The 20,579-nt window shown below is 51.3% G+C and overlaps 1 protein-coding gene across 1 annotated transcript; it reads right to left on the reverse strand.

Moving 5' to 3' along the window:
- Nucleotides 1-1,298: 1,298 nt before the first annotated feature.
- Nucleotides 1,299-14,589, reverse strand: LOC125153447 (carcinoembryonic antigen-related cell adhesion molecule 6-like). Its single transcript, XM_047836603.1, has 10 exons — nucleotides 14,415-14,589; nucleotides 13,217-13,576; nucleotides 10,934-11,212; nucleotides 10,443-10,697; nucleotides 7,143-7,421; nucleotides 5,560-5,680; nucleotides 4,529-4,581; nucleotides 4,202-4,233; nucleotides 3,733-3,774; nucleotides 1,299-3,474 (listed from the first exon to the last, which is right to left on the reverse strand). The coding sequence occupies exons 1-10, from the start codon at nucleotides 14,476-14,478 to the stop codon at nucleotides 3,409-3,411; spliced, it is 1,551 nt and encodes a 516-aa protein (XP_047692559.1). The 5' UTR covers nucleotides 14,479-14,589; the 3' UTR covers nucleotides 1,299-3,408.
- Between the last annotated feature and the right edge of the window lie 5,990 nt (nucleotides 14,590-20,579).

A 20,579-nucleotide genomic window follows, 5' to 3' on the forward strand; every position in this document is an offset into this window, starting at 1 on the left:
ATTAAGTTTAATTTATAAATTAGGCACAGTAAGATGTATAGATGTAAATATGTGCACACGTGTACCCACACATTTTTATTATACACACACACACACACACACACATATATATATGATTTTTTGATGAATCATTTGAAAGTTATAGATACCCTAATACTTCACCCTAACTACCTCAGCCTGTATCTCATCAGAACCAGGACTTCCTCCTACACATCCACAGTCCTATTATCAAGCCCCCCAAATTTAATATTAATGCAAAAATGTAAACTAATATGACATCTATATTAGTGCCCTATTACTGTTGTAACAAATTACCAGAAGCACAGTGGCTTAAAACAACACATTTGTTACCTTACAATTCTGGAGGTCGGAAGTCTGGCATGGATCTTGCTGGGCTAAAATAAAGATATTGGCAGGGCCACATTCCTTTCTCCGGGTTCTAGGGGTGGATCAGTTTTCTTGCCTTTACCACTTTCTGGAGTCTGCTGATAACTGCTTCACTTGTGGCCTCCTTCCATCTTCAAAGTCCAGAACAATTGACCAAGTTTTTCTCACATCAGCTCACTCTGACATTGATCCTTCTGTCTTCTTCTTTCACATTTAAGGACTCATGACGACGTTAGGCCCATCCCAGATAATCGAGGATAGTGTCCATTTTTTTTAAGGGCAGCAGATTAACAACCTTAATTCCATTGGTGACATTAATTCCCCTTTGCCATGTAATGTAGTATATTTACAGGCTCCAGGAATAAGGATTTGGATATCTTTGGGAGGACATTATTCTGCTCACCATAGACTGCCCATTGAATCCCAGAGATGGATGTAGAGACAGGAAGTAGATTAGTGGTTGCCTAAGACTGTGGGCATCTGGGGAAAGAGGGCATGACTGCTAATGGCTGTAAAGTATAAAAATAGTTCACAATTGATTCTGCTGATAGTTGAACAATTCTGTGAATTATATACTAGAAACCATTGAATTGTACACTTAAAATTTTTTTAAATTTTTTAACGTTTATTTATTTTTGAGACAGAGAGAGACGGAGCATGAACGGGGGAGGGTCAGAGACGGAGGGAGACACAGAATCTGAAACAGGCTCCAGGTTCTGAGCTGTCAGCACAGAGCCTGACGCGGGGCTCAAACTCATGGACTGTGAGACCATGACCCGAGCTGAAGTCGGACGCTTAACTGACTGAGCAACCCAGGAGCCTCTATTATTACTTTTTTAAATGTTTGTATTATTTTTGAGAGAGAGAGAGATAGGGAGAGAGCACGGGGTAGGGGGAGAGAGAGAGGGAGAAAGAGGATCTGAAGTGGGCTCCGCACTGACAGCAGAGACCCCACGTGAGCTTGGGCTCACAAACCCTGAGAACATGATCTGAGCCGAGGTCAATCAACAGAGCCATCCAGGCGCCCCTCATTACATCTTTCTTACAGAGAATAGACATGGGCAGCTTCTTCAGCCCCAGGCTGAGACACTGTCCAAGGTGCTGATGTCCCCCAATTATGCCCAGGGCTTAGTTTGAGAGAGAGAGAGAGGGAGAGAGGCAGGGAAAGAAAGACACAGAATCCAAAGCAGGCTCCAGGCTCCCTAGCTGTCAGCACAGAGTCTGACACAGGGCTGAAACTTGTGATATCATGACCTGAGCTGAAGTTGAACACATAACTGACTGAGCCACCCAGGCATGAGAGAGGGAGTGACAGAAGGAGGCAGGAGAGGCAGAACCAGAGAGAGGTGATGTGGAAACAGGACACAGAGAGACTTCAAGATGTTGCACTGCTGGTTTTGAAGGTGAAGGAAGGGGCCGCATCCATGGAAGGTGGGCAGCCTCCAACGGCACAGCTTGAAAAACAAGGAAACAGAATCTCTCCTAAGCCTCCAGAAGAGACAGCCAGGTAGGCACCTTGATTTGTGTTGACATCCACCACTAAGCTTACAATAATTTGCTAGAGCAGCAAGAGGAAACTAACAAGAGGCGTCACCCTGTCTAATCCAACATAGTGTGCATTGCGATAGGAGCATCACAGAGCTAAAAATGACGTGATATTTTGCAGCTTGCTTTTCTTACCTCTCATCTCATGACTAAGAAACAAGTGGGTGATGGCAAACCCACCTGTGAAACGTGGGTGCGGTGCCTTGGTGCTTGGACCGCTTTTGTGTGAACAGGGCACCTTGACGCGAGCGAATCCACATGGGCACCCAACCGGGGGCCTCAGGGAAGGACTGAGAGCCACTGGCCCAGGTGTGTGGAGGAGGCTGCAGGTGGGACAGTAGGACGAGGCCTGTGGACCAGGTGGAAGAGAACTTTGTCCCAACACCATGGGAGCCTGGGTGAGTTAGGTGGGGAAAGCCCTCTGCCTCTGACCTGCATGCTTATTTATGGGGAGGAGGTGTGTTTCAAGATAAGATCCCGCTCAGGGAGAAAAGTGGACACTGCTGGGAGGTACTGGGCTAGACGTCATGGGCAGTGTCCGGGAAGGCTATGCTCAGAGCATGAATTCTGGGTCCCAAACCCTGGCGTTCCTCTGACAACCTGCCTTTATGTCACCCCAGCAGGAAGGACATCCCGAAGGCTGGAGAAACCTTCAGACAGGTCTCAGTGCCCTGGATCCTGGATTTGGGGACAGGGCAAGTTTATTGGTGAAGGCCACCAGTCAGGGCCACCGGGGATGGGTGAGGAGGACCAAAGGGCTCAGGACACCAAAAGGCTATGAAGGGGTCCCACCTGGGATGTGTGCCTGCCCATGGCTGCTCCTTCCAAGCTCCTCCTCGTGTGGTCATCAGAGGCCCCATGTTCTGTGCTCCTGAGAACCCCGTGCACATGTGCAAACACTGGAGGTGTCTCCAGCCTTGGTCCCTGAGCAGGGTGAGGACCGCTGAGTGCTGTCATAGTTTGGCCACAGCTCTGGTGATCTCTCCTTTTCTAGTGAACGTGGTCCCAGCATGTCAACACCCCTCGCCCCTCCTCTATCTCAGGGGACTAAGGTGGGGGCTTGGTGAACTCAGAGAGAACATTTCCCTGTGTGACCCAGGAGAGAAGGGCCCCAGAGGTTCACGTGAATTTCTGCTCAGAGAAATCACCATTCACCAAAAAAGGGCCAAGGAGGGGGAAGAGTCCTCTTTCATCAGATCCCCTCATGCTGTCCCTGGTGGGTCAGGGCCCGGGATACTTTCCCTGGGAAACCCCACTTCCTGGGACATGGGGGCCTTTGTCCTGGCCCATCCGGGGTTCGTGGCAGCCTGTCAGGGCTTCCAGAAATCAGGAAGGCCCGGACCCTGGGTCCATGTCCCTGAATATCCTCTGGGCTTAGAGCTGGTTCTCTGGCTCAGGTGGGGGCACCTGACCCCACCCAGGGTCTGGGGTCTCAGGAAGGCCCCTGAAAGGAGTAGCTCCCAGGGGGAGGGGAAACTAAGAAGACACTTGTCCTTTGTAGTTGATCTGGCAGTAAATGTTCCTGTCAGGGTGTTGTAACTCCTGTAAAAGAAAAAGAGGCCTCTGAACCCCGCAAGCTTCCCAGAACATGTCTGGGTGACTTTCAGGTCCTGCGTCCACCTCTCTGGGAACCTGGCTGGGTGGCAGGTTTCTGCCCCAGGCCCCTCCTTCCTCCCACTAGCCCCTGTGCCCTTTTGCTCTGCTGTGTCCTAAACCTGAAAGCACGGGCAGGGCAGGTTGGGGACAGATCCTCAGCCCCCTTGGGCTTGGGGGACCTGAACATTCATTGCCCACACTCACCTGGTAGATGGGAACGGCTGTCCTTGGGCTGGGTAGGGTGCTCTGAACAGGGGGAGAGAATGGGTGTCAGTGGACAGAGGGAGAGTCATTTCTCTGCAGGGGTGACCCGTTCTGCCTCTTGAGCAGCTTTCGCCAAGCCTGTTGACCCACACCCCAGACCCAGACCGGTCTCTCCTGAACTCCCTGCCCCACTCCTATTAGCCCAGGACCCCTGGCTGATGTTCCCAGTGCTCTGTCCTTGGCCAGACTCCAGGGTTCCCCTTGGGCCAGCTCAGAGTGGCAGGAGAGACTCAGGACGGGGTGGGGAGTGGTCCTGTCCCTGAAGACGGTACCAATCCTGGGCAGAACAGGCCCTGCCTTGTCCTGGCTACTCTGGGGGAAGCAGAGTGTGTGCTGTGCTGTTGAATTCGTTGGTTCTCTGCCTTGCGCCCGCACAACCTAGACCCCAGTGGGGAGGGGGTGGGCTTACCGGGGATGTGGAGCTGCTGACTGGACCATGACCTGGGGACAGAAACAGGAATTAGCACTCAGGGTCCACCCTCCCAGGAGGTACCGGGTCATCGGCTCTCGGAGAACCAGGGAAGGAGCACCTCCCACAGGGAGACCCACTGGTGCTGGTCTGGGAGGTGCTGAGCCGTGACCTAGATTCCATAGGTCAGGGAGTATGGCCAGTTGGGGTCCCCTGTACTGAAGCCTCAGGGACGTGGTCAGAGGCCCCAGGGTGTGACTGGCAGGAGTGGGCATTGGGGGCAGGTCGAGGGGCTCCCTGTGCTGCCTGGGCTGAAGGGATACTCACCAGGGGTGCAGGCTGGGTGCCCCATCTCTCTGTGATTACGTTGGCCACTGGCCCTAGGAAAGATCAGGCTTATTCGTGAGGTGGGCAGGGAGAGGTCACAGCTCTGGTGTCAGAACAGGGGACAGGGAGGGTCTTCATTCCAAGCAGGGCTTAGAGACCACATCTCTCCACCAGTCAATTTAGGAGGGGAAGGGCCCAGGAGAGGGATAAAAAAAGGCCTTCAGAGCACATGTATCCTCGGACCAGAGAGGAAGCTGGGCAGCGGACGGACACCTAGGAGAAAGTGTCCCGAAAAGGGATCAAGAGCCCAGGAAAGGAATCACACATGAGGGTCTGAGTGACTGGAAGGGTCAAGGCAGCCAGCTGCGTGTGCAGGACGCTTGGGGAGCCCCAGGTATGTCAGATCCCTGAATGCGGTGCCCCTGCTGTGGCCAGACCCTCGAGTCCTCAGGCCAGAAGACGCTGAAAACTGACATTGGCTCGTGCTCTATCTCCATCTGCCTGGACGAGGGGCTTCGTCCCAGGACCTCTACCTGACGGGGCCCAGGGTCTGCGGTGTCACACATCAGGCGCCGTGGTTCCCGCATGTGCCACTTAGGGGGTCGACCCCACCCGGCCTGTCAGGGTCTTCCACTCTCCCTTGCGTGACCTTGGCCAGGACCACCCTCGGTCCTGAGGCTGCAAATCCCCGTCCCAGGGCACGTGGACTGACAAACCACGGGAGGTACCGGTCTCCGTGCACTTAGTACCGAGCACTGCTGTAGGGTTGCCGAGCGAACCAGGACAACCCTGAGGGGCTGTTCTGTGATTGTCCCTAATTTTGCACAGTGGCAGCTGTGGAGGAAGGGCCCCGGGCAGCAGCTGGTGAGGAAGGAGCCAGGTGTGACCAGAGGAGAAATCCAGGGGGCAGTTGGGAGGTCTGGGACACCCAGCCCAGAATCCTGGGTCAGGACGGCGTCTGCCTGCTGGTGAGTCTGTTGGGGTGGGGGAGGGGTGGTGGACAGGATCGTGTGTGGGAAATGCCATCATACCTTCCCGCCTTCCCACGGAGCAGGAGATACCCCAGGGAGGCCACGAGTGCCACCCCAACCAGGACCCCAATTGCAATGCCAACACTGGTCCCCACAGGGAGGCCCGTGGGGCTTCTTCCATCTGAAATAAGAAGCAAAAGGGAGGAGGAATGAGTCCCAAGTCATATCTGCTGAAGTCATGATGGGCTTGGGGGCGGGGGGAAGGGCCTGGTTAAGGAGGAAGGAAAGACCTTTGAGGTCTGGGTGGTGTGTGTTATCCCTACAGCATCCCAACCCGCTTGGCTGCTGTGTCATTTAGTTTTTTATTATTGAGAGATAGAGAGAGAGAGAGAGAGAGAGCAAGAAGGGGGAGGGGCATGATAGAGCGAGAGACAGAATCCCAACCAGGGTGTCCGCTTTCAGTGCAGGCCCCAACGAGGGGCTCTAACCCATGAACCATGGGATCATCACCTGAGCTGAGATCAAGAGTTGGATGCTTGGGGCTCTTGGGTGGCTCAGTTGGTTAAGTATGTGTCTTTGGCTCAGGCCATGACCTCATGGGTCATGGGTTCTGGCCCCGCATTGGATGCTGTGCTGATAGTACAGAGCTTGCCTGGGATTCTTTCTGCCTCTCTGTCTGCATCTCCCTAACTCCATCTCTCTCTCTGTCTCTCTGTCTCTCTCTCTCAAAATAAATAAATAAGCTTAAAAAAACTTTTAAAAAACCCACAAGAATTGCCAGCTTAACCAACTGAGCCACCCAGGTGTCCCCTGCTGTGTCGTTTCTACTCCTCATAGTGAAACCTTGGACTTCAATCTTCATGTTGCCCTCCTCTGACCAAAACTGTGGTCAGTGCCAACATCCTGTTTATTTTCCTCTTAAGGCCTCTCTCTTCCTCAACATTATGCCTCTTCCCCCATTTCTTCTTTTCCATCACTATCGATGGTCTTAGAGGGAGGCCCCTACTTGTCCACTTAACGCGGATTAGTGAAAATAACACTAGCTGACTGCTTTCGAGGTCAGCGCTGGGCCAGGCACATGGAAAATACTTTGTGTTTATCTCATCTGCTGCTTCTATGAGGCGGCCAGGTGTCAACCCCACTGTGCAAATTACGGTCTGAGAGTGTCAAGGGCTTCAGTAAAGTAGTGAAGGTCACAGAACTGGACTGAGTTGAGACAACACTTAATCCCAGCTCCACGGGACATTACGGCTAATAACAACAACATCAATGAGAAAAGAACAAGAACTGCTAAATTTGATTGCGCCTTGAACCTGTGTAGGATGCTGTCTCAGGATTTAAGATCTCATTAACCTCATAGTGACAACCCTCAGAACAGCCCTAAGAGCCAGCCTTTCTTTCCAGTTTTACAGAGGAGGAAACTTAGGTTCTGGAGGTTGAGTGCCTTGTCTGAGGTCCCACAGCTGGTATAAAGCAGAACCAAGATGTTAACAAGATTAGTCTAATTCCGGGGATCTCATCCACATTGCTGTAGAGGCTGTGAAGGAGGCTCCCACCTCCCCCAGACCTGTATTCTATTTCACACACACCCCCTGCCCGTGAAATATACAGGGAGGAAGGGGGAGAGGTCGAGGGTCACTCACAGCTCACAGCCAGGCTGATGGGGTCACTTCTGTTGGAACTGGCCCGGTTGGAGACCTCACACTGATAATTCCCGGCATCCTCCACCCTGACAGGGCTTATGGTGAGGGTGCTGTTGTCCGGGGACAGCTTCATCCTCTCCACGAGCTTTAGACTCTGGCTATTGAAGAACCACCGGATGGAGACCTTTTTGTTATTTGTGGAGCAGGTCAGGACCACAGAGTCCTTACGTTCTGTGGCTGTGGTGTTGCTGATGTTGATGGAGGGCTGGGACACTTGCTCTGTGGAGAAACAGAGGAGGTGACAGAATGAGAGGGGGCCTGGGGCCATGCTCCTTCTTCCAAGATCTCAGCCACTCTGAGGGCCCCACTGAGCTCTGTAAAGGTGCCCCAGAGGATGGCCCTGATGTCTGCAGAAGGATGAGTGTCTTTGTTCAGGTGGCGATCTATAAGGAGGGGGCTGTACCTCTCCCTCTAACCCTCAGGTCCCCCTCTGGCCCTCAGTCATCTGCCTGGTCTGCCTGGACATCTCTGTAGTATCAGCACCACACACCTCTTAGCTCATGTCCAGCATGCTCATCAGCAGGTGGAATTTTTCCCATGGACTCCTGTGTGATTCCTTTCTTGAACTTCTATGACTTTAATAGATCAAGCCTCACTCCTTATATACCGTTTTGTGTATGGTGGGGAGGAAGGCTTGCAGGCCTTCTATCTCTGTGTCCCCAGCATCTTTGTGTAAAGTAGGGAAGGTATTTGCACGGTTATAATTTATTAGGAAATGAGAGCAGCCCACCCAGTCTTCATCACCTTAGGAATTAAAGAGTATCAATCTACAGGATTTCTCAGGCTAAAGAAGGCTTTTACTTCCACCACTGTGGGTTGAATCTCATGGTGAAAAACTTCTGTAAAGAAGCGGTTACTGTATATAGAATACTGGCACCCTTATAAATAGAAGGAAATGATTGCAACAGAATAAAGGCCTTATAGGAAACACCCCCAGCTAGCATCATACTCTATGGTGAAACACGGAAAGTGTTTCCTCTAAGATCAGATAGTACATAAACATGCCTCTTTCACCACCCATGTTCAACAGAGGAAAGGAGTCCAGGCCAAAATAATTAGGAGAAAAACAATAGAATGCAATCAAATTGGAAAGGAGTAAGTACAATGAGGTCTGGTTGTAGATGATGGAAATTATATGCACAAAACTCCAAAGATTCTGCAAAAATTGTCGAACTAATAAACAATTTCAACAAACTTGCAGGATACAAAATCAACAGGCAAAAATCAATTGTGCTGCTATACACTAAAAATACCTTCCTCCCAAAATCAAGAAAAAAATTCATTTACATTAACATTAAAAAGAATAAAATACTTAGGAATGAAAGAATGAGGCAACAGGGTATACATGGAAATCTAGAAAACGTTGCTGAAAGAAATTACAGAAGACACAAATGAAGGGAAAGACATCCCATGTTCATGGATGATGAGACTTAATATTGTTAAGATGACAATACTACCCAAAGAGATCCACAGATTCAATGTAATCCGTAACAAATGCTTTTCTTTTAAGATTTTATTTTTAAGGAATCTCTATACCCAACGTGGGACTTGGACATACAACCCCGAGACCAAGAGTCGCATGATCCACTGTACTGAGTCAGTCAGGTGCCCCCCCTGTTAAATTCTTAAGGAAATATTTTGCAGAAATAGAAATTTCCAAAAAGTCACATGGAATCTCAGGGGCCTCAAATAGCCAAAATTATTTTGAAAAAGAACAAAGTTGGAGGACTCCTACTTCCTGACTACAAAGCTACGGTCACCAAAATAATGTGGGTCTGCTATATAGATAGACATAGAGACCGATGGGATACAACAGGCACCCCAGATACAAATCCTGATACATATGGTCCAGTGATTTTCAGTACGGTTGTCATGACCATTCAATGGAGAAAAACTTCTATTCAAGAAATGGTGTTGGGAACACTGGATACCCATGCAAATGAATGAAGTTGGATCCTGACCTTACATCATGCACAAAAACTAACTTAAAACAGATCAAACATCTAAACGTAAGAGTCAAAACTGTGAAAGTCTTAGAAGAAAACATAAAGCAAAAGCTTATTGAAACTGGATTTCCCAATGATTTCTTAGATATGACACCCAAAGCAAAGACAACAAAAGAAAAAACAGATGAACTGGATTGCACTGAAATAGAAAACTTCTGTGCACCAAAAGGCACAATCAAGAAAGTGATGGTAGCACTTAAGGAATAAACAGGACTCAGGAAGGAAATAGACAGCATAGGAAATATAGTCAATGGCATTTTATTATTTTAATTTTTTAAAGATTTTGTTAAGATTAAATAAGCTCTACACCCAATGTGGGGCGTGAACTCACAACCCCGAGATCAAGAGTCACATACTCTACCTACTGAGCCAGCCAGGTGCCCCTAGTCAATGGTATTTTATTTATTTTTTTTATTTTATTAAAAAAAATTTTTTTTTTCAACGTTTATTTACTTTTGGGACAGAGAGAGACAGAACATGAACGGGCGAGGGGCAGAGAGAGAGGGAGACACAGAATCGGAAACAGGCTCCAGGCTCCCAGCCATCAGCCCAGAGCCTGACGCGGGGCTTGAACTCACGGGCCGCGAGATCGTGACCTGAGCTGAAGTCGGACGCTTAACTGACTGCGCCACCCAGGTGCCCCACAATGGTATTTTAATAGCATTGCATGGTGACAGATGGTAGCTACACTGTGGTAGGCATAGCATAACACAGAGTTGTCCAATCTCTATGTTGTGCACATGAAACTAGTGTTACATTGTGTGTCAACTAAAGTTCCCTAACCACCACCACCACCACCAACAACAACAACAAAGTGATGGCACCCACAGACTGGAAGAAAACATTTGCAAATCATAGCTGGTAAGAGATTAATATCCAGAATATATAAAGCACTTCTGCAATTCAACAACAAGAAAAAGCAACTTGACCCTGAGGACCCTTCTTTTTTCCCCACCTGCAAAGGCGCCTTATATGTGTGGGGTTTTTGGGAGCTGACAGAATCCCCTCCCCACATTGCAGACTGGACTGGGAGATCTCAGATCTCAGACCTCAAGATCTGCCATGAGAAATCAGACAGCACAGGGAGGAAGCATCTGCAGACATGTGATGGGAGAGTTCAAGGACAGATCTGAGTCACAAGCAAATGCAAAATAACTTCTTCTAGGCTCTTTTCTGGAAACCAGGAAGATCTCCACCACAGTGCTTGATGTAAATGCTTCAGGGATCCACTTACCAGAGACTGTGATAGTCTTGACCGTGAACTTATTGAGGCGAGTGCCAGGGTTATAAACAAGGCAGGCATAGGATCCAGTATCATTCACAGTGATGTTGGGGATAAAGAGCTCCTGTGAGGATGGCTGGGGGCTCCCATTGATAAGCCAAGAATACTGTGCAGGAGGGTTAGAGGCTGAGTGGCAGGAGAGGCTGAGGTTTGCCCCTGGACGGTAATAGGAGTCTGAGGGGGAAATGGTGGGGGCATCCGGGCCATCTAGAGCAAACAGAATAAAGCCACATGTGATGTAATCCAAGGGAAGGGGAAGAGGAAGATCTGGGTGTGTATAGGGGCCACAGTGTCCATCTAAGTTGGGTCAGAAGCCATGGCCAGCCTGGGTGTCTAGGTGAGAGTCAGGTACTCAGGCCCCAGAAGGACAGATGTGGCCTGACCTCTGGCAGTGTGGATTTGGGCTGGCAGCCCGGGGCCAGGTAGGAATACAAGTTACTCACAGAGAACATTCAGGGTGAACGGGTCACTACGACTGGCACTGACTAGGTTCCAAGTCTCACACTCGTAAGGTCCTGTGTCATTCCTTGTGACACCATGTAAAGTGAGAGTCCTGTTGTCCAGGGACAGCTCCAGCCTGGTGCTGTCCGGGAGGCTCTTACTGTTTACTGACCACAGGTAGCTTGTGTTCTGAGTCTGAGGTTCACACGTTAATACTACAGAATCCACGTTCTCCACGGGGTCCGAGTTGTTGCTTGTGATGTTGGGTTTGGGTAACTCCGCTGTGTAGACAACAGAGAGAACATTGCCCTGTGTGGTACCTGTGATTCCTCCAAAGGCATCTTCAATCAGAGCTGCCTTCTCTCATCTGTCTGCCAACCCGAGTCCTTAAGAATAAAGCAGATCTGTGAATCTCAAGACAAATGCAAGAGGATCTGAGGACTCACAGAAGGAAAAGCCCCCTGTTCTGTGTGTCTGAGAGCAAGCACAAAGTTTCTCAAATGTCAATCACAGAGCAGAGTTTTGTCGTGGAAGACGCGGGACAGAGTCAGAGACAGCCCCCAACCCCCCAACACGGCACCTCTCCTGGTTCTTCGCAGACCTGATGGCTTGGCCAGGGGATGGGGATCTGAGCAGAAATAACACCCAGGGACACCAGAAGCAAGCCCAGAGGTCAGTTCAATACTTGGGCCCAGGGCCTGAAGGGGCTTTGATAATGACTGCCGTGAGACAGTGATCCCAAACATGGGAGAGCAGAGTCCAACATCAAGCAAAGAGTCAGAGAATGAGCAGGAAGGAGGGGTGATGAGCGAATGAATGACCATATCTCTTCAGAAAGGCATCCTGGTGCAGGATCCTAGGAGGCCTGGCCCTCCTCCAGCAACAGAGGCACCCACACTGTTCACTGCATCCCTCCTATTCTTTTTTAAATAATTTTTTTAGGGCTCATTTATTGTTAAGAGACAGAGACAGAGAGAGACACAGAGAGAGGGGTGGGAGGGGCATCGAAGGAGAGAGGACAGAGGATCCAAAAGCTTTGCCCTGACAGGAGGGAGCCCAATGTAGAGCTTGATCTCAGCAGATCTGGACCTAAGCCGAAGTTGGACACTCAACCAACTGATCCACCCAGGCGCCCCTCACGCCTTCCCTCCTAAACAAAAGCAAGTGGGTTGGTTACACGTGGACCCTGTGCTGGTTTCAGGTGCAGAGTCAGAAGGAGAAGGCAATTCCACCCCAGTGGGAGCGACACCAACACACCAGGAAACACTCAGTGATTTCAAGCCCGGCAGGGAGGTGAGGATGGGCCACCTGAGGGGCGGCCGGGGCATGCTGACTCAGGTTGCTGCTGGGGGTCATTAGTTGGAGAGTGATCACAGAATGAGCCTCTATTTGCTCTCACTGCCCACACCAGCACCCTTCCCGCTGATGGAGGAGAGGACAGGGCTGTGCTGCCCATCAGCCTGTGTGACCCTGATTCAGTGACTATACCTCCCCGGGCCTCAGTTTCCCCCTAATACAACAGGAATAATGGTAAATGATCTCCACCTGCCATGCCTGTGAAGTAACCTTTAACCATCCTTAAATACCTGGCCCTAAAATGGTATATCGCGGCTGGCCAATCAAATGGCCTCTCTTACTCTTGCCTCCACAAGACAAGGCTCCCTCCCTGGGCCTCCTTCTTGGGAGAGGAAGAGCCATCAAGAGCATCTCTCTGCTCTGTTCCTCCCTGGGGGTGCTGACCCTCCTCTGGAGTCTCCTAAGTCCCCCACAGCAGTTGGCTAATGGACTGGAGCCTTTTTATGTCTGTGCTGCCCATGCCTCTCTCCAGATGTAGATCTGGAGACCGAGCCCTGGCTGGCGACCAGCTCAGAGGCTCAGGACTCGGGCAGCTGGGAAATCATTGCTCCCTGTCAGCCCTGCCCAGGAGCCCTACCCCACCCTGGCACAGAGTCCCCGGGGTCACGAGACTCAGGAGCCCCAAGGCACTGTTCTGGGCAAGGGCCTTCTGGGCTGAGCTCTAGTGAGGATCCCAGGGCCCCTTCGGGCCTGGCCTTGACCGTGACCTGCATGGTCTTTCTCAGATGGTCGTAGAGTCTGGATTCCAGGAAAGGAGTTGCAATCTTAGGAAATTCATCTCTACTGTGTGTGTCCTGCACTAAATGCTCAAACACCATTTGGAACAAAATGCAGAAGGGAAGGGAGGCACAGTCCAGGCCTGTCAATCCTGTGTGTACGAAGTAGAATTCACTCCACCCGACATCAGAGGTGACAGACGAATTACTCACGATATACACGGAGCTGTCCAGTTACTCTTTCAACTTGAACATTCCTCGTTATGATTTGTAGGGTGTAGTATCCTGTGTCCTCCAGGTTGATGTTCTGGAACAGCAGGGATCCGTTGTGATATAATGTCTCTCTGCCGCTGTGTGCAAATCCTGGGGTAATTTCTTGTGAGTCTGGTGAATATGATACAATTTCCCTACGGGGATCTATAGTTGTCCCTTTGAACCAGCCAAAGCCTAAAAGATTGGCAGGCAGATTGTGGACACGCAGAAGAACGTCCTTCCCTTCGGCAGCATTGGGCGGCACCGATTCAACAGTGACTTGGGCAGTGGTAGGAGGGTTCCAGAAGGTTAGGAGTGAGACTAGGAGGGAAGACAGAAGACCTGGATCAATATTTGGCCTATGTATTGGGACGGAAAGATGTGGCCCTGGAGACTGAGCAGGTCCTAATCGCTCAGCCTTGGGCCCAGGGGTGAGCGTGTGTGTGTGTGTGTGTGTGTGTGTGTGTGTCCTACTGGTCAAGGTCAGCGGCACGACCGCCATGACTTCAGTGCTTCTGAACTTGTGATTTCCTCTGTTTCCAGTACTCTCCCTCAGATGTCCGTGGGCTCACTCCCTCACTGCCCTCAGGTACCTGCTCACACTCAGGGGGTCCTTGGGAGAGGCCTGCCCACACCGCCTCCTCTAAAGACCCTCTGTCTTCACATTCTGACCTTTCCCTGCTCTGTTCCCTTCATGGCCTGTCAATGCCCGACCTCCCATTCTGTGTCTTTGCTCATCTGTCTTCCTCCCCAGAGAAGTGTGCTCAGGGAGGGCAGGGACTCTGATCAGTGTTGTGCCCCAGTGGTGGGGCCGGCTGCAAATACCTGTGGATGAATGAATGAGTGTTCCCAGGGCCCAGCATTGATCTGTCAATATCTCAGGTTGGTGGGAGGGGCAGCGTTTAGGGTCCCTGGTTGCTCACATCGTTTCCAAAATTCAGTCCTCAGTGATGAGTAACTTGGGACACAACACGTCATCACTCGCTCGCCTCTTCCAGATCATGAGATTTTCCTGTTGCTGAGCCGGGAACCCCCTGTCCTGCCCTGCCCTGCCCTGCCCTGTTCCCATGTCCCCTCTCGGCGCCCCATCCTCCCCTGGGAGACTGCAGCCAGTCTCTCTCTTCCCTTCACCCTTAACCCAGGGGATCGTCCCTCTCACCTGCCAGCAGGAGCTCCTGCCAGGGAACACGCCCTCCTCGGGGAAGGGCCGAGGGGGGCTCCATGCCGCCTGCTGCCTGCTCTGTCCTTCCCTCTGTGAGGAGAGCTTCGGCTCCAGAAATGCTCGGGAGCACCGCTGTCACGACAAGTTGGCTCTGTGGTCCTTCCTCCCTCTGTGCTGAGCCGCCTCTGGGGGCAGGAGCGCTTGGCCGGGTCACGTGGGCAGGGGCGGGGTCTCTGCCCGGTCCCTCCCCCTCCCCTCCCCTGCCCTCCCCTCCCCTCCCCTCACTCCTGCCCTCCTGGTCTCCTTCCCCTTTCATTTCGTCTACGTTTGGGTTCCCTGCGAACTGCTGAGGCCTCTCCCTCTTCAGCTGAGATTTCCCACCATATGCGAGTGCGCACACAATGCCCTTGTGTGGACAAGCGCAAGCCTGTGGCATTGGTGTCCTGGGCGCTCCCCGCAGCTCAGGGTCGGGGCGCACAGTCAGTCCCCTGCAGCCCTCTCTCCTCCCCATGTGGCTTTTCTTTTCAGAGCAGGAGCCCGAGGGGCTACCCCAGGAACTCTCGTCACAGGGATGTTACCCCCACCGGGCATCGGAATCACCTGTGGAACTTTCTAAAGATCGCGAATGCCCTGGTGACCCCTAGAAATGCTGCTTCAGCAGATGGCCAGCCAGGCTGAGACCCCAGGATGTGGGAGTGGGGCCACCTCCTTCTTTCCTGCACCCACAGAGGGTCTGCAGAGCCTGTAAAATGCACATTCTGACTCAGCAGTGTGGTGGGGACCTGAGAGTCCGCATCTAACAAGCTCTCAGGTGAGGCTGGTTGTCCTGGGCCAGGCACACTTTGAATAGCCAGGCTGACGGGGACCTGGTTCTCTCAGAGGACGAGCCTCCTCCCTACTCCGAGTTGGCCTCTGCTGAGTCCTGGCCTCCAGTCTGTCAGCACCGCACACAGAGCCCCAGGGGCCCCAAACCCAGGGGATTCTTTCCATCTGTATCAGAGAAGCCCAGCCGGGCACGGGGTCCCCCCAGTGTTCTCAAATGCTCTGGGGAAGTTGCATTGACTCCTGGCAGCAAGGTCACAGTAATGCTCTGAGGGTGAGAAGAGGGCAAGCAGGGTGAGGGATGCTTGCAGATGACTGGTGAGGGACCCACTCTCCATCCCTGGGTGTCCCCAGCCCGGCCTCTGCTTCCAGGGACCGACACCCGGGACCAAGTGTCTCAGGAGCTCAGGTTCCGGGTGTGCAGGCGGTTTCCTGTGTGTCCCGGGAAGAGAAGAGGTGGGGGGAGGTCCGGTGGCGGGAGGTTCCCTGATCCTCGAGGGAAGATCGTAAGGAGACCCTTCCTCTACGTGTCTGCTGGCTGCACTGTGGCCGAGAGGCTGACCGTGTGCTCCTTGAGCGTCCTGGGCAGCCCGTGTCCTCTGCCAGGGGGACTTTCCTGTGGTCACCCTGCCTCCCCAGTGGCTGGTGCCAGGCAAGGAGTGGGGGCTGCACAGGGACCCCTGACAGATCAGGGTGCTCCTCGGCCCCTAGAAGGAGTGGGCAGGACAGAACAGCCGCATGGGAGGGACTCAAAGGGGTCTCTTGGAGAAAGAGACTGAAATCAGACTCCTCTACCTCCTTAAACAAAGCCAGCTTCACATTTTAATTCCCTGTGTGTTGCCCGCGTGTCCCTATGTCGCCCCCTGGAGGCGATGCTGGGGCTGCACCAGGGACCCTGACCTGGCTCCAAAGGACGCCTGGGCCCTGAGCCCTGCGCAGCCTGGGTCCTGGTCCCTGTGGGTCCTGGGTTGCCTGACTCCATTCCAGGGTAGGGTGAGCCCAGGGAGCGGACAGGCACCGTCCAGAAGATTCCTGATCGTGAGTCAGGAGATTTGTCCGCCCAGAGAGATGTGCTCCCTTAGGAGGAACTCTCTGTCCTTGAGGTTTCAAGGAATGACCCAGTAGAGTCTCTTGAGACTTTGGAAGAGGCACTGGCTTGGGGGGAGGGGGCTGGACACCACAATGCCCTGTTTCCTCATCACAGCAGGGGGCGGGAGGGGGGGGAATGCATCCGTGTCATCTGTGTCCCTGTTTTTGCTCCAGGCCTCCCCACAGAGCCCACCTGGAGACGCAGCTGAGGGTTCCCAGGGCTTCCTCTGTTACAGGGGAGGAGACCCTCAGCCCCTCTGAGATGGAAACAAACGTAGATCCTGGGTTCTCCTGTCCCATCCTGCACAGGGTCAGGCACGGGGCACGGGGCTGGGTCCTGGGGACTCCAAAGAGAACAGGACAGACACAGATCCTGAAACAGGGCCACAGGCACTCAGAGAAAATCATGGCTTTGAGGACACATTTAAAATGGAGGGAAGGTGGGGAGCCTCTGTCGCTCAGTTGATTTAATGTCCGACTCTTGATTTTGGCTCAGGTCATGATCTCTCTGCGGTGAGATTGAGCCTCTTGTCGGCTGCCTGCTGAGTGTGGAGCCTGCTTAGGATTCTCTCTCTCTCCCTCTGCCTCTCTACCACTTTCTCTCTCTCTCTCTCTCTCTCTCTCTCTCTGTCTCTCTCTCTCTCTCTCTGTAAAGTGGAAAAAGGGGCACCTGGTTGGCTCAGTTGAGTAAAGTGTTCCACTTTGGCTCAGGTCTTGATCTCATGGTTCGTGGGTTCGAGCCCTGCGTCAGGTTCTGTGCTGACAGCTCAGAGACTGGAGCCTGCTTTGGAGTCTGTGTCTCCCTCTCTCTCTGCCCGTCCCCTGCTCACGGCTGTCTTTCTCTTAAAAGAACATCAAAAAAAAATTTTTTTAAATAAGATTGAAAATCAAGTACAATAAAATGGAGAAAAGAGCCGTGAAGGGAAAGCGTCTAGTGTGACAGGAGCAAGTAACGGGGTCTCAGCTGGCCTGGGGGTCACGTCAGCACCCATGACAAAGTGATCTTTTGGCTGAGACCGGAAGTGTGGGTGGGCCTTTGCCCCTGGAAGGACAGAGGGTGTGGGGGGCTGAGCTGCCTACAGAGCGACCTGTCTCAGCGGGCAGACACCCGACTGGCGGGAGGGGCTGACGGAGGTCAGTGTGGGGAGCCTGGAGAGCGAGGAGGACTGTGACTGGGTGAGGCTGGGAGGGTCAGAGCCTGCTGGGGAGTGGGCGCGCCAAGGGGCATCAGCAGCGCGCCCCCCCTCCGCCTCCCCCCCACCCAAGCTCCAGGCTGCGAAGTTTCTCTGCCGCCCTCTGCTGGACCATTCGGAAAATGTGGAAGAAAACGTCCTGCTCTGTGTTTTTAGAGTACTGATTTTCAAAGTATACTTTAAGTACTATTTCATGTATGTAGATATAATTTTTAGCGACCTTATTGTGTTATAGTTGACATATAAGAAAGTCCACCTGTTGAAAGTATAAGAAAAAGGGAGGGGGGGCGCCTGGTGTCTCAGTTCCTTGTGTGTCGGACTTGGGCTGGCCCTGAGTTTGAGCCCCGGGGTAGGGCTGTGTGCTGACAGCTCAGAGCCTGGACCCTGCTTCTGATTCTGTGTCTCCTTCTCTCTGCCCCTCCCCCCACACTCACTCTGTCTCTCAAAATAAAATAAAGACATAAAAAAAATTTTCATGAAGATTTAAATATTATCGAATCTACTAACCCAATAACAAAATATCCAGGATACAGTAAAAAAAAAAAATCACTCATCATACCAAGAGCCAGGACAACCACGATTTGACTGAGAAAGGATCATTACTGACTCCAATCCCAATGACTGTGGAATTATCCAACGAAGATTTAACAAGTATCATTAAAAGAACACTTCAATAACCGACAATAAATTCTTTAACAAAATGGAGAGGCGCCTAGCTGACTCAGTTGTTAGAGCACATGACGCTTGATCAAGGGGTTATGAGTTCAAGTGCCACACTGGCGTCAAGGCTGCTCAAAAAAAAAAAAAGAAAACCACAGCAAAAAAAGAAAGTTATAAAAAGGAACCACACAGGGGCACCTGGGTGACTCAATTGGTTAAGTGTCCAAGTCTTGATTTCTGCTCAGGTCATGATATCAGGGTTGTGAGATCAGGCTCCAAGTCGAGCTCCACCCTGGGCATGGAGCCTGCTTGAGATTCTCCCTCTCTCTCCCTCTCTCTCCCTCTCTCTCCCTCTGCCTCTCCTCCACTCCCACACCCATGCACTCCCTCTCTCTGTCTTCAACAACAAAAAAAGAAACATAGAAATGATGAAACTGAAAACTACAGTGACCCATATTTAAGAAAACAAAACCAAACCCTCACTGGTGAACTTCACAGTAACATGACGATGTACAAGGTAGAATCAATGAACTGGAGGACAAATCCATAGAATTTATTCCTCCTGAAAAAGAGAGAGGAAAGAGACAGAAAAATGAGCAGAGTCCCGAGATCTGTTCCATACAACAGGGATGGAACCTCGGGGCCACTGGGTACCAGAAGTGGAAGGGAAATGTGCGGACTGCAAAGGTATCCGAGGAAAGGACAACCCAAGAGGCTGAGTCACAACCCCACCCACGGTGAGCAGTCACACTAAGGCGCACAACAAACTTCTGAAAATAAAAGACAAGAGAACAAAAATCCCAAAGACACCCCGAGAAACCACCCTTGCGCACTAAGGAACACTGATGTAAGTGACAGGAGGTTTTGTATCTGAAAGCCTGGAGGCCAGAAGGAAGTGGCACCTGTTTCAACTTGTGCGCCTGCTAAAATTAGCCTCAGGAGTGAAGGGGAAAGAAGGAAATTCCCTGATGAAGGGAGAGCATGAAAATTAATTGGCAGCTCACCTACTATTAAAGAATGGCCGGGGCGCCTGGGTGGCGCAGTCGGTTAAGCGGCCGACTTCAGCCAGGTCACGATCTCGCGGTCCGGGAGTTCGAGCCCCGCGTCGGGCCCTGGGCTGATGGCTCAGAGCCTGGAGCCTGTTTCCGATTCTTGTCTCCCTCTCTCTCTGCCCCTCCCCTGTTCATGCTCTGTCTCTCTCTGTCCCAAAAATAAAAACGTTAAAAAAAAAATTTAAAGAATGGCCAAAGGAGATGTATAATTCATCATTCTCTGTAGCTCACGTTTGGTATCATATCTAAAATCTAACCAAATTTACTTTGTTTTTTTTAATATTTATTCATTTTTGAGAGAGGGAGGAAGAGAGGGAGAGGGAGAAAGAGAGAGAGAGGCAGAGAGACAGGGTGACAGAGGATCCAAAGCAGGCTCTGCATGACGGCAGGAAGCCCAACGTGGGGCTTGAACTCACGACCCTGAGATCGAGTCACATGTTCTCCCGACTGAGCCAGCCAGGCGCCCCACGCCAAATTTAAGATACTGAAATCTGGGGTGCCTGGGTGGCTCAGTCGGTTTGGCGTCTGACTTCGTCTCAGGCCTCGATCTCACGCTTCGTGGGTTCAAACCCCTCATCGGGCTCTGTGCGAACAGCTCAGAGCCTGGAGCCTGCTAAGGATTCTGTGTCTCCCTCTCTCTCTCTGCCACTCCCTTGCACATGCTCTTTCTCTGTCTCTCAAAAATAAATAAATGTAAAATACTGAAATCAGAGTATGTTCTCGGAAAATGGTAATGAATCTAGAAATTAATAATAGACAACTGAAAAAAATCCCTAAAAGATTTGGAAAGTAAGCTACATATTTGTAAATAATTTATGGGCCAAAAAGCAAGTTTCAAAGGAAATTTTAAAAACACACAGAATTGGGATGCCTGAGTGGCTTGGTCGGTTGAGCATCTGACTCTTGATCTCAGGCAGGTCATGATCCCAGGGTCGTGGGACTGAGTCCCAAGGCAGGCTCTGTGCTGAGTGTGGAGCCTGCTTGGGGTTTTCTCTCTCTCTCTCTCTCTCTCTCTCTCTCTCCTTCTCCCTCTCTCTCTCTATCTCGGCCTCTCTCCCCTACCCATGGTCTCTCTCTTTCTCTCTCTCTCTCTCAAAATTAAAAAAAAACATTTAAACACACAGAATTAAATTAAATATACTAAAAAAAACCCTCCTCTGCTTATGGGATGCAGCTTATGCCACACTGAGAGGGGAATTTCTAGCACAAAATGCTTACATTACAAGAAAGGATATATCTCAAATCAATAATGTAAGTTCCTACTAGAAGAACCAGAAAAATAAGAGCAAAATGAACCCAACTAAAAGCAGAAAGAAAGAAAGAATAGAGACCAGAGCACCCAGCTG

The sequence above is a fragment of the Prionailurus viverrinus genome, chromosome E2 (assembly GCF_022837055.1).
Source record: "Prionailurus viverrinus isolate Anna chromosome E2, UM_Priviv_1.0, whole genome shotgun sequence".
Taxonomy (NCBI): Eukaryota; Metazoa; Chordata; class Mammalia; order Carnivora; family Felidae; genus Prionailurus; species Prionailurus viverrinus.

Excerpts from the sequence above, each read along its gene's own strand:
- LOC125153447 (XM_047836603.1), bottom strand. The coding sequence starts at position 14,478 with ATGGAGCCCCCCTCGGCCCTTCCCCGAGGAGGGCGTGTTCCCTGGCAG. Across the intron at positions 13,577-14,414 it reads GCAGGAGCTCCTGCTGGCAG|TCTCACTCCTAACCTTCTGG; the intron begins GTGAGAGGGACG and ends CTTCCCTCCTAG. Across the intron at positions 10,698-10,933 it reads GTTCACCCTGAATGTTCTCT|ATGGCCCGGATGCCCCCACC; the intron begins GTGAGTAACTTG and ends TGTTTGCTCTAG.